We start from the raw sequence: 14,024 nt of genomic DNA, 5'->3' as shown, positions 1-14,024 counted from the left end.
GACATGATAATATAATAACCAAACATTGCTTTGATGATCGTACACGCGTCAAAACATAGTGGCGAGCGCGGCTAGATGGAACCATGTTGACATAACAGTACGGGCCCTATTATCCAGTCCATATACAATTCAGACTGTTATTGAATTCGTATTAGCCACTCGACCAATCTAATTTTTTGCGGATACATTATTTTCGACGTGGTCCGGTGCACAAGACCTTAGTAGTTAAGCACCATTAACCCCACATACAACACATAGTAGCGAGGTTGGTCGACCACGATAACCAATTTGTCAAAACCATAGCGATGAAAGTAGGTTGTCCTGATTCTTAGAACAGGATTGAAATTTAAATCTGTGAGCAGCGATCTGTTCATAGATTTACTAATTCCACTTTTGGTTCAGTTCCAGGACACACAATGCTGACAGCATCATAACCATATGTTAGCGTCAAACACGCTTCTTCTACTATGTGTAGATAAAATATAAATACCCCAATTCTTCGCATATAGAGAACGAATCTACCTAAGACACGCGCGAATCGTTTTCATAAGCACATCACTGAAATAATTAAAACTGGAGTGGCCAATCTGATCCGTGATCCGAATTCTGTCAAATCTCGCTTAGGATTTCTGTGATGTTTAGCAGTTGAAACCTTTCAAATTGCGTGGGCTTTGAGATCGTGCTGTCACGTCAGAAATTAAACATAAAAAATAATACTGGAAGTATTTACCTTAGAACAGTGGTTCTCCAACTTTTTAAGACACGTCTCCCCCTGATGATGGTGAAAGACTTCGCGCCCCATTTATCGTCATATCACAAAACGCAACCAGGATGCTAGCAAACCTAACGGATAGTTTGTTGGCATGGAAGGTTACGACTTTGGATGAGAGATTTTTAAATATGAAATTCAGACTAAATACAGAGCAATAATTATGAAGTGTATGAAATCGCGTTGAGCTCGGCTTCGCGTCCCCTTCAGATGCTCGGCTTGCGCGCACCCCAGTTTGAGAACCGCTGTCCTAAAATTATCACGGTGAAATATGATAAGAAAAAGTTTAATCAAGTCCCTGCATTAATTTGATTTTTAGTACGCATTTTATCAATATTAAAAAAAAGTTTTTATGGACTCTCGCGGGCCGTACAGAAGGATGTTGCGCAGTTTGCCCACCTCTGCACTAACCAGTAGTATTCAACTTGGTTGCGATCTGGCAGAAAGTATTTTAATTTGCTTTCAATCCACATTCACAATGATTCACAACACCAATTTATAGTGTTGCACGTAACGATAGAAATGAAGTTATCATTAGGGCAGAGCTAATATGATGAGAGATTGATGACGTAGCCTATTCAAGTCAGCAGATTCACAACTGGGAAATATGTTTCAATCAAACTTCAGCATATGGTATGGTTACCATATTTTGGAATCGGGAAAGGAAGACACTTTTAAACATTTTCAAACTAAGAATACTGGAGTAAAATCCGGAAAAAATGGTAAATTTTCCACAATATTGTAAAAAGGTGACAGTTTTTATTTCTCACTTTACATTGGTTGACTAAAAAAAGGTCGTCACTTTCGTTCGAACCACGAATTTCCTATTTAGCGTCATTTATGCAAATTTTCACTCAAATCTATCCACTATCTTAGCTCTAAAAGCTGTAAAGAATACGAATTGCCAAAAAGGAGGACATTTAGGCGTCCTCGGAGGATATTTTCAAAAGCCTGAAAAAAGGCAAATCCTCCTGAAGGATGACGTATGGTAACCCTAACACAGGGGGGGGGGGCAAACTACGAGCCGCATGCGGCCCGCGAGAGTCTAAAGTAACTAATTACAAATATTGATAAAATGCGTACTAAAAATCGAATTATTGCAGGGAATTGATTAAACTTTTTCTTAGTATATTTCACCATGATAATTCTAAGGCATTGGTTCTCAACCTGGGGTTTCGCCCCCTGCCCCCTCTTCTTGGGGGAGTGAAAGCATCTGAAGGGGGGCGAAGCTGAGTTCAACTGAAAAATTTCTCGCGCTATGCGCGATTTACGCCCAATTCAAAATTAAATTATTGCTCTGCTCCATTTCATCAAACTATCCGTTAGGTTTTCTAGCATCGTGGTTGCGTTTTGTGATATGACGATGAAGGTGGCGCGGAGTCTTTTACCATCATAAGGGAGGGGTGCGTCTTAAAAACTTTGAGAACCACAGTTCTAAGGGAAATACTTCCTATATTGTTTTTTATGTTTAATTTCTGGCGTGACAGCCCGATCTCAAGGCCCACTCAGTTTGAACGGTTTCAACTGCTAAACATCACAGAAATCCTAAACGAGATTGACATAATTTGGATCATTAGTGTGATTTCAGATTGGCCAATCCAGTTTTAATTATTTAGGTGATGTGCTTTAAAAAAAACATTCGCGCGTGTCTTAGGTAGATTCGTTCTCTGTATGCGTAGAATTAAGGTATTTATATTTTATCTACACTAGAAGCGTGTTTGCAGCTAACATGGTTAATGATGCTGTCAGCATTGTGTGTCCTGGAACTGAACATAAAGAAGAATTAGTAAATCTAAGAACAGATCACTGCTCAAAGATATATATTTAAATCCTGTTCTAAGAATCGGGACAACCAACTTTCATCTCTATAGTTTTGACAAATTGGTTATTGAGGTCGACCAGCCTATGAAATCCACTGTTTCTGACACGTGTACGATATCATCAAAGCAATGTTTGGTTTGTTCTAAAGAAGCATATATATTATCTCCTTGTCGTCGCTATATAATCAAATAACAATATTGCGTTTTGGTTCATAATCCCAATTTTATACAGTGCGGCCCGCAGATGGATTCAGATGTTGAATGCGGCCCGCGAGCTCAAAAGTTTGCCCACCCCTGCCCTAGCATATGGCCATATAAAATTTATAATCGCAGCATCGTCGGCATACGGAAAGTATATCGTGCGCTACCAAGATGTGAACGACAGTGTCTGAAGTAGAGGATTTAGTAAAAATCCTTCAGTCGATGGGAGTAGATGGTTAATGGTTATATTCCACCTCGTTCGCAGCTACGTGTTGTTGTATTCGTGTGAAAAAGACAGCAGTTTTGACGACAAATCACTTCATAGGGGCCACATATTTGCGATAATTTGTACGAAAAGTTGAAATTTCAAACATAGCCTCCGCAGTTTCGAAAAATTGCCGTCAAAGTGTGCGGAGGTTCCGACAATTTGTATTAGGGGGCCACAGTTAGCGAAATATTGTACAGGCCCGGCACGAATTCGAAAAAAAAATGCACGGAGAGGCCACACTATCTGTATCTGAAGGGAGGGCCACGATTCCGCGGAAAGGCCATAGTGCAAAAAAAAATTGAAGAGAGGCTATTAATTGGCGAAAATTTGTACGGATGCCAAAGTTTCCTAAAAGAGACGATGATCCCTATATATTTCAGAATTGACACAATAGATAACCGTGCATTTTACGTATAGAGAGGAGGATTAGTGAATGCTCCGATTAGTTAAGGACTTGAATTTGACTTGACAATTTCGCTTCGAGTGACGAGTCAATCCACATTTCTGAAACGCCGAAACAAGTCGAGTCATCGATTCATTCCAACACTGGTAACAGCAACGGACAAAACGCATTGGCAGTGATTATAGGTAACAACAGAGGCGTTACAGTAGTTAACAATATAGGAACAGGAGGAAAATTTTACTCAGGTCAAAGTAGTTATTTCCAAGGTAAACTAAACATATAGGCCTACCTCAAAATTATGAAGAGCTATAAAATAAGTACAGCGTGAAGGATCAAAATATAAAAATAGATATACTGTTCAGGTGTATACTGAGGCTCACATTCGCGTTCTGTGTGTGAATCTCAGAAATTTTGAGTTTCACGTTTACAAACGAACCTTGATAGGTTCTGCACTGTGAACCTTCTTCTTGTGTTACAATTTTTCATGTCATTGCAACATCTTTGAAGGGGTGGTGTGAACCCCCAAACCAGAGGTGGCCAACCTTTTTGCTATTCACGGCGGCACGACCGCATTCCAGGGCATAGTTCGTAATAAATGAAACTGGACGCCAGATATCCATTTTAAACTGTCCATGTCCATTTTCGGTGATCTCCAGAATAATTTATTTATTCATATCGGCTTTCTATTAGGGATGGTGTGAACCTCTGAAAGGTTCAGGTTCGTGTGAACGCGAACCTTTTTGAAAGGTTCTGTGTGCACGCGAACCGGAACCTCATGGCGTCACGTGACGTCATATTGCTAATTCCAACCCTACATTTCAGTGAGGTGATAGCCTATAAAAATGTACACGATGCCTAGCGACGACTCGGGCCACATAATGCCACAATGCTGAAGTGCATATTGACGTTTTAAACGTCGCCAAATGTATCAACTGATGCAATCAAATGATATAATAACCCCATAAAATCAATATATTTCGTCGCTTTGCCAACAATTTCGACGAGGACTGCAAGGGAATGAATATAAGCTTACGCCAGGGATCGGCAACCTCCGGCACGCGTGCCATTTGTGCGCCTGCTAGAATTTTTATATCAGACAACGATATCAATTTCATTGATTGGTTGAATAAGCATCATTCGCTGACTATACATAAATGTAGTGTATTTTGTTTTTGGAGTTGTGTGATTGCTGGTCAACAGCAGAGAGTCACTAAATAGCCTATTCGAGCAAACTTTTGTAACACAGCAACTAAAAACTTTGAGATTGTCAAGTTGGATGCTCGTTTAGTGTTGATTCTTTTATGATGCCAGTGCCATGCATAGGTCTATATTGAACCGCTGTTGAAATGTAATAAATTTCAACCAAAGATGTTATAAAGATGTGAAAATTGTAATATATGAAAAAGGTTCACAGTGCAGAACCTACCAAGGTTCGTTTGTGAACGTGAACCTCTAAATTTCTTGAGGTTCACACACAGAACGCGAACGTGAACCTCACGTTCACACCATCCCAACTAACTAACTATATTCGCAATTAGGAGATAACGTGTCGTTCAACATACGGCTTCGCTTGTGTTCTCGCAGCGAGATCGTCGGCGATGAAACATTTGCACAAAATAATAGAGGCATGTTCACCGGAACCTTCGATATTGCTATGTCTAAACGCCAAATAATCCTGTCCTTGCAAAATGAGCCCAGTGGTATACAGGGGCGACCCCCAATATATGCAAGTAACATATTTATTTATTTATTGATTGAATTCATTCATTACCTTTGAAAATATTTCGCGCTTCGCGCGACCAGGACTTAACACACAGTTGCACGCTGCACAGTTGCACGCTGCACAGTTGCACACAGAGTTTTCATGGAATAATTGAAGCGTAGTAATGTGACATGTGAGTCTTGTTTTCAACGTTACCTAATTCGGTTCGCACCTATCCGACGACAAAAAAGGTCATGAACATTCAAGTGGCCCCCGTCATGGTTCTTAATTCTCGTATGGCCCTTTGGCCGTGTTTTACATGGTGAATCGTGCAAAATGATACTCAGTTTTAGGTGAGTTTAAGGATTTCCAAGGCAGTGTGCAATACGAAAATGGTGTCCTGAACTCGGAAAAATATATTCAGCAATGTTTTGCATCACCCCAAACCACAACAGATGCTTAAAACCTGACATATACGGCATTTTAGTAGACCAACTAAAACCGCGCCACTCAAATTTTAAGGAGAATCCCCCATTTTCATCCAATATTCTTCATCAACATGCACACAGGTGCAAGGGATGAGTTACAGAAAAAAACAGCTAGAATATGTTTTTAAGGCATTAGGCATGGGAAACGAACTGAAAACCATGACTTTTTGAAAGTCGATCAATTCTGAATAACCCTAATGTTGTTGTTCCTTGACTCTTGAATAGGTCGATAGTAATTAGTGCCAATCCTTATATCCTCGTGTGCCTTGTTTGTATTTATACCATGTGTTCTATGTGATCTGTACCTCTTCAGTCTCTTGTCTATCTGCTCTCTGGATAGTAATCGTATAGTGCTCGTCTGTCGTATGGTTCTTCGGGTGGAAATTAATTACATTGGTTTTGTGTTGGAAGTTCGTCGAATGTTTGCTGCTCTACCAAGGCATAGAACGTAAAAATTGATGTCTGTATGAACTCGGATTCATTTGTAATTTCTGCGGCGAATGTACTTCATGAAATCGAGTATATTATACGTCTTAAGAAGCAGCGTGAAATGACCGCAAGACAACAAGCACAGCACGAAGAAGCTATATAGAGCACTGCACAAGAAAGTTATGGCGCATCAAAAACTACTGCATGATCAAACCACAGCGCAAATTTCACGGAATTTGAATCCTGATGGGTCTACGTCCGCCGCAACCGCTCCTAAGCGCTTGAGTCTTTATCGGCGTGGCGCGATGTGACAGGAACCGGCTCTGAAATATACCAAGTTGGATTTTCGCGACGTAATAAACTTGTTGCAACGTCGTTTACCTTCACACTGTCCATTTTTTCTGATCAATTGACCGACGCAACCACATTTGTGCCCGCCGATTGTATTGACGCATTCTTCAAAGAGTCCCGTGCACCCGTGGTTTCCGATCACACATTCGTCAACGTCTGTATAAGAAATTGAATTTTGCATATTCCTTTTGTACATCGGATATTCAAGTACACATGTACACATAGGCTATGATACATTTCTCCATAGTAAAATAAAGGGAAAATGTCGATTTATGTGGCGACTGACTTGCTCGGACATGATAAGCACTATTAAAATAGTGCTCGTTAGGGTTTGAAAATCCTCATTGATTACATTCAGATACTAGGAGAAATCCCGTCAATACTAATGGCCGGGAACGTTGCGAAAAAAACTTACGCACCCGTGCATTCGAAACCAGATCCCCGAAATCCTCTGTCGCATCGGCAATCGTAACCACCTTTGCTGTTGATACATGTGGCGCGTGCGTCACATGCTTTGATTTGCGAACCTTAATACATTTCATGAGGTCATATGATGTTAATTCACTACCTACTACTACCAACACCACACGCTGTCATACAGTAGCCTATATGTTGCAAAACTTTTGTTTAATCATATTTAAGTCGAGTACTTGTCTATAGGTTGTGTTGAACGTGCCAGTTCATTTCTTTATAAATTAAGCGTATTGCATCATTGGCTATTACATTTGCGACTTTCGCTAGAGGATCCAGAGCAGGCGTTACCACCACACGATCCCGTTACAGCGTGGCCCCTGTTTCGCGTTTGACTGCCTCCTCCGCATTTTTTCGGACAAGATGTCCATGTACCCCACGCGGCCCATGAGCAATGCGTCGGGCAGCATTTTGTGTTGCATGATCTTGTTTCGGTTCGTGGCCCGGAACATGCAGATCCTCCGCATAACGGAGCTCTCTGTCCTCGGGATCTTGTTTGTGTTCCGGAGCCGCAGGTTCGTGAGCAAGAGCCCCACGCTCCCCACGCATTCCACTGGCAGTTACCTGTAACAGGATTCGGAATGTAATATATTGTCGAATTGAATTCATATATCTATTTAGCCATCATCGATTTCAACAGACGAACATAGGCTAATCATGTTGATACGAGGTAGGTTTCTAGATGACTATATAGGCTATTGCTTATCTATTGGAATAGGCGTCGGAGTTGAATTTGATTTGACAACAAACAGTAGACAATCTACTTTTCTTACTTGGACAGCAATGTGTATTGCATCGTTGCGCCGCGGTCGGCATATTACAGGATCCACAAGCTCCTTGCTTCGCCGTTTTAATGGCTGTCTGGGTACCTCCACCGCAGTTTTTACTACAGGGACCCCAGTGCCAGGAGCAAGAATTTGTTGGACATCGACGTCGTCTTCTTCGCCTTCTCCTGGTGGCAAGAGTATAGGTAATACATAAATGAAGTGATGTTCAATACCAGGTATGTAGTAAGCGAGGCGTATCGTTTGGGGTTCTACAGAATTTTCCTAAATTCTATCAACATTAGTAAGTATTCGGAAAGTTCATGCTCCGCAGAATCACCAGTAATAACTAGATAACCCTGGGAAACACATTGCAACCATATGGCTGTATTGACAATTCCAGAAGAATAGCGGAAACTTTCCGATTTCTATTTGACCATTTAATAAAATCTTCCAAATATCAAATCTGTTCGTAATTCACGTGCGTGAGTATGTACCAGTCGGCTACTACGATTGGTTATGGGTATCCTACAACTCAATACGAACCATGCAGTTGTTTCCATGCATAGAATCAGAAGAATGATTGTCGCTAGGAAAGTCTTCGAAAGCATAGTGATGGTTTTGCCGAGCGCCTTCCGTGATCTATGATTAACTACACCCAGTCTAACGCACGGTAAATTTATTTATATAGTAGCAAGTTGGTTATGTCACAAAGAAAAATATGTCAATTCTCAGTTTCTAGGTTTTCGAAACCCTGATATATTGTAACATGACTGTTGGCATTGCATGGGTATTCGAAGGGACACGTCTTCGCATGGTTGATTCTAAAATTTCGAATCGTCAACATCCGGAAACTATATCGCGCGCTTCCAAAGTGTGTATTATGCACTTTGACCACTTTTCAAAATGAGTGAAGATGGTGCAAGTCCAAGATGGTACAAGTCAATAAGAAATATCCTGTCAAAATCCTTCCTTTGAAGCAATTTAAAAATCCGTATCAACCTGGCTATACCTTAAAAGTGTTAACGTCCCAGTCGTTCTCCTGATCCTGAACCGGATGATGGCCATCATCTCTGACCACCGTTTGTATGACAGCCGCTCGATTCGGTATCAAGAATAATCGAAGAAAAAATAAATAATTATATATAATTGATTTCACGTGGATGTAAGACAGCAACTAGCGGGTACAGAAGTATATTCAGTGTAATTGGGTTTCATTTAAAAGAAATAGTGTTTTATGAAAATGCCTTAAATTTTTTTTTCAAACGTCAATATATAATGTTGCCATAATTGTGAAAATACTTTCGAAAAAACATGTAGTATCAGCCTACGAACGAATTGTACCCAGTTTAGTCGATGTATACGATGTGGAGTGGCTGGAACCCTTGAAATCGTCGTCGGTTCAACAGTTATAACATACAGAATTATCTATATATATCATTGGTACGGAATGGGTGTTCTGATGATGATGAGCGCCGACCGTAACAATGCTGCATAACGATGTAGTCCCGGTTAAAGGTGTTTTGGTCTGTTTATGACAGGGAATCGGAAGCCTTTTTCGTCAAAGATACCATATATACCCTATAATTTCCAATGTCAATTCGCTGTGGCGTCCAATAAGAATTCGTGACGTCATGGCTATAAATGAACAAACAAACAAAAAATATAAATCATGTTTAAAGTTAATAAGTTCATTCCAACATGTTGATGAGCCCACTGCCACCTCACTATATGCCTTCACCGTTCTTCGCGATGTCAAAGCCGTGTAACCCTTACCCTTATTACTCAAAAGGACGAAACTAACATATGGTATTTTCACATCGTCGACATCTTATCACAATGCTGTATTTGAACAGCATGTCGCTTCCCTGTCCTCACCAGATCAAAAAGTCAGTAAGACGTTTCAATATAGCATTTTGTGCAACAGATCTGCTCCGGATATTTCTGCATATTTTGCGTTATTTCACAAAGTGATATGGGCAGTTTCGCACGAGTTTCTGTCCTGATAGTGCCCTTGTTGATAGGCATTTGCACTGCGAATGGCCGTGAGTGTACTTGATTAGAATTCACTGCGGTCTAAAAAATAAGGCGTTGAGACCGATTTTCGAATTCTAGAAGTTCGCCTGGGCAATCCAACAGTAACAATAGCACAAGGAAAAATTGAGGGAAAAGATGTACGATATGATTGGGGCAAAGTTGATCGTTTCACAGCAATACCATACGCAGCACCGCCGGTTGACAACCTCAGGTTTGGTGACTGTTTAATCACATTGCGTCGTCACTACATAGCCTATGTTGCCCATATTTGCATCGAGCAGATTTCAACCCCCCCAGGCTCATGCATACTGGGGTACCTACGATGCAACTGGCGAGCTAGGATCGGAGTTAAAGAACAAAGCATGCATACAGCCTAGGCCTAATGGCGACTTTCGCAACGGCGCTATCGGTACAGAGGACTGCCTGTACATGAACATTTGGGTTCCAGGAGGAGTGGATGGTGATACGAATGATCTACAGCTCATGTCGAAAATCTAGTCTCGACGTTTTCGGCACTTTATTCACCCAGATGCTAGGAAAAGTCCTTTACCCGTGATGGTATGGATTCATGGCGAGGCTAATTCTTACGGTTCTAGCTGGGGTCCGCTCGTTAAAAACGAACGTCTTTACGACATGGCATCAATGTCTACATTCGGAAATGTCATAGGAGTAAGCTTCAATTACAGACTTGGGCCGATGGGTAAGAATCATTTTCCTTAAGGTATAGCCAAATACAATTTTGACTCGGTCTCACCCGAATCCAAATCTCAAGCTACATCTTTGAGTGACGTTTATGCATTACATTTAAGGCTTCTTCAGTACTGGCGACGACAATGCTCCCGGAAATTACGGATTGCTTGACCAAAATTTCGCATTGCATTGGGTTCAAGAAAATATTTGGGCGTTTGGCGGAAGATCCGATATGGTATGCATTTCCATGAGAGAAAGCATGAAGAACTGTGATAAGATCTATTTACCAGGTGACAATTTTCGGCCAATCCACTGGCTCCACCAACGTCGGACTTCACATGGTGTCGCCAATGAGCACAGATCTTTTTTCGCGCGCTATTTCGCAAAGCGGTACTTCGCTGTCTCAATGGTCCATACAACGGGATCCTCTGAAAATTGCCACTAAAGTAATTCTACCGCGAGTCAATCCGGGACAGCATTAATTTTTATTGAATGAATGTTCCAGCTCGCAAATAAGTTGAACTGCACGACGGAAGACAACGCAAACATGGTGGCATGCATCAAGGCCCAACCTGCAGAAGACATTGTTCTCGGATTGAGGACGTACGGATTGCTGAAATTATCCAATTTGAATCTCCCATGGGCGCCTGTTATAGACGGGTAAATATAAGAACTATCAGCGTTACAAAATCAAGAATTAACAAAATAATTTTATTTCGTGATCAAGTCACTTTTTACCGTCACCGCCGGAAACGTTGATCGACAATGCCGCTTCCAAATCCTATCTTCTGGGAAGTAACAATATGGATGGTCACCTGTTTGCTGTCCTCGACTTCCCGTTTGTGAGATTGCCTATCGTTCCGATGACGGAATTATCGCTTCTGAGAGCGTCAAGGAGACTGAGTCCGTATATTACTCCAAAAATTTCGCAGCTGATCGACTACCAATACCAAGAGTACGAAGGTACAAATATAAATTCCAACAAGTCGACCGAAGAGCCATACAATCTTGATACTGTATGCCTACGATGGTTAATATGCGAAGCAGAATAGAAAGGCTGGGCCATGTATGTATATGTATGTATAAGGGGTTTTATGGTGCTCGGCTACAAGGGTCTTGTGCACCAGGCCTGAGAGGGCTAAGTTGAATCAGATATGTCTACAGCTACACAATACAACAAATTCTTCGATCGCAATAACCACGTGCGGATCTGTTAACCAGAGGTGGTCAGGTCAGTAACGAAGTACTTCTACTTTTTCGAAGTACTCAAGTAGTTTTCATCTACTTCTGGTACTTACTCAAGTAGATCTGATTTTCTCACTTCTACTTCGTAATATTTTGTGATCTACTTACTTACTTGTCGCTATTTTCAGTTTGTCAAGTAGACGTAGTTTAATCCTTCAATCGGTAAGATAGCCTGAGGAGTTTCGAGGCTGTTTTCACGGACCATCAACATTTAATTTTCATAACATTTGAGTAAAGCCCAGAATTTTCGTCGCGCTTCGCGCGCAGTGAATACGGAGTGACCGATTTGATATCACTGTAGTATCAGTGAATATAATTTAGGTAGCGGGTTGGCGTGGTTCCGTTTACACCGCATTGTTGCCCTTCGCCATATCAAATATTTCATCGCAGCATATAATATTATGGCTCATCATAACGTTTGAAACTGATGTTTCGAAATCTGGCATTTACTTATCATATCGTAATCTACCAGTCCATGGCGTGTCAAAATCTGGAAAAGTGGACTCTGACTTTTTTTAAAGTTTTAGAGCTGTTTTAGCATACCAGCCTTCGAAGCTTTCTTAATTAAAGACATGAAATACATGTTCCGCTTTTAGAAGTAGTATTTATATTTCACTTTCAATTCCCAGTATTATATACTTTGAGTTCTAATCAATATCAGTTGAATATCAGTATAAAAGCAAGTGTGGTAATGCCTTTGATTTCAGGACATAAAGCCACACAGTATGGAATTTTTATGATTCAACGTATTCTTTATTAACGTTTACAAACCGCGCAAAGTGTTAACACCGTATCTTATACAACTTCTCCGTATTGCTCTTCGACTAAACTACATGCCTAATAATATGGGGGAGGGCGCCATACATTGATATTTTCTAAAATGTGCTGATCGAGTAAACAGAGGATTAGTATCCCATTCCATATCAATAGTATCATTTTCATCCCATGATGCAGACGAATGCTTATGCTGTCGAAAATCGGAAACCTCCTGGTATGCATCAATATGAATCAAGCTCTGCACCTTTTGACAATCCATGTCAACGAATTACCATCATTTTCACATCTACTTACTTACTTGAGTAGATTTAAAGTCAGTCAATTATACTTCTACTTCAAGTAGTTTTAGGTTGCTCATGGAAGAAGTACTTCTACTCGTACTTGAGTAGATTTTTTGGTCGGTACTTCTACTTCTACTTGAGTAGCTTTCCTGACTACTTTGACCACCTCTGCTGTTAACAGACATTCCAAGGTAAAGCTCACACTGCTACGTTCGGCTACGTTTTTTAAATATTGTCTCTGGTCTGGGCCATGTGAAGTGATTGTACGTTTATGAAGACGGAATATATTTAACCGAATTTGTAGGATGTCTATAATGATAGTATATGAATGTATTAACGAAGCGGCGTGGATAGGATATACATTAAACTCAATGCACTCAAGCATGTCTAGTAATGCCGTCACATTAACTTCAGCGTCCGGCTTTCTCCGTGGATTGAGATTGGGCTTGAGAATAATATGACAATTTGGAAATTTTGTTTAGATTAGAAGTCGGTTTATAACTTTGTGAAACAGGAAAAAAATTCGAGTTTCAAATAAAATCAACTGCTCGCTGATGTATAATATTCAGTTTAGTTCAATTGAGTTGTTCCTCGACTTGGGTGTGAAAGAGGGGAGATAGGCCAATGAAATTTGAAATTTCGACTTGAGCTTGAGTTTAAAGCTCGATATCCGCTCGTCTTCAAACGAACGTGGATTAACGGTATACACTGCGCACTTTAAGTGAATCTCCTCCAGATCTATAAACTGAAGAACCCCCGGAATCGACAAAGGTTAAGCGTACGAGAGAGCTAAGAGATCCTTTGTTTTCATCCAACAGTAATACATAACAAACAGACAGTATCAATGACGATACAGAAGAAAAACGGATGCACAGTAAGCTATTCGGTATCGGATAGGCTGGTCAATACGACCTTACAGATTTACTAATCTGGTCACACAACACACTCATCAATAAAATACATTGTCTCTAGTCTACTTTATTTGGTTGTAACATGTTAATCAAAAATTAAATATTAATGGCAAACAAATACAATTTGAATCAATGTCTGGACTAGGAAGGGTAACAGTAATATTTAGGTATTGCTGAAATACAGCAATAGGATATATAGCCTAAGCCAATATATGTATTACTAGTGGCAGAGTCGTTGCTGTTGTTTGTGGTATTCGCGGCGTTTATCGTCTACAATTGTCATGGCAAACAAATACAATTTGAATCAATGTCTGGGCTAGGAAGGGTAACAGTAATATTTAGGTATTGTTGGAATACAGCAATAGGATATATAGCCTAAGCTAATATATGTATTACTAGGGGCGGAGTCGTTGCTGT

The 14,024-nt window shown here is 40.5% G+C and overlaps 2 protein-coding genes across 2 annotated transcripts; one reads left to right on the top strand and one right to left on the bottom strand.

Moving 5' to 3' along the window:
* Nucleotides 1-6,118: 6,118 nt before the first annotated feature.
* Nucleotides 6,119-8,367, bottom strand: LOC145456161 (properdin-like). The gene is made up of 6 exons (XM_080334221.1): nt 8,213-8,367; nt 7,676-7,854; nt 7,155-7,466; nt 6,851-6,958; nt 6,462-6,587; nt 6,119-6,403 (listed from the first exon to the last, which is right to left on the bottom strand). Exons 1-6 carry the CDS (start codon nt 8,275-8,277, stop codon nt 6,354-6,356), a joined length of 840 nt encoding a protein of 279 aa, XP_080190347.1. The 5' UTR covers nt 8,278-8,367; the 3' UTR covers nt 6,119-6,353.
* A 1,031-nt stretch (nt 8,368-9,398) lies between these two features.
* LOC145456381 (bile salt-activated lipase-like) lies at nt 9,399-14,019 on the top strand. Its single transcript, XM_080334457.1, has 9 exons — nt 9,399-9,711; nt 9,782-9,914; nt 9,985-10,163; nt 10,233-10,403; nt 10,513-10,628; nt 10,684-10,839; nt 10,899-11,053; nt 11,121-13,499; nt 13,556-14,019. Exons 1-8 carry the CDS (start codon nt 9,642-9,644, stop codon nt 11,443-11,445), a joined length of 1,305 nt encoding a protein of 434 aa, XP_080190583.1. The 5' UTR covers nt 9,399-9,641; the 3' UTR covers nt 11,446-13,499; nt 13,556-14,019.
* The last annotated feature ends 5 nt before the right edge of the window (nt 14,020-14,024 follow it).

The sequence above is a fragment of the Botryllus schlosseri genome, chromosome 14, assembly GCF_051294905.1.
Source record: "Botryllus schlosseri isolate E-star chromosome 14, Bs_hap1, whole genome shotgun sequence".
Taxonomy (NCBI): Eukaryota; Metazoa; Chordata; class Ascidiacea; order Stolidobranchia; family Styelidae; genus Botryllus; species Botryllus schlosseri.
This window is presented reverse-complemented; position numbering and strand designations above follow the sequence as displayed.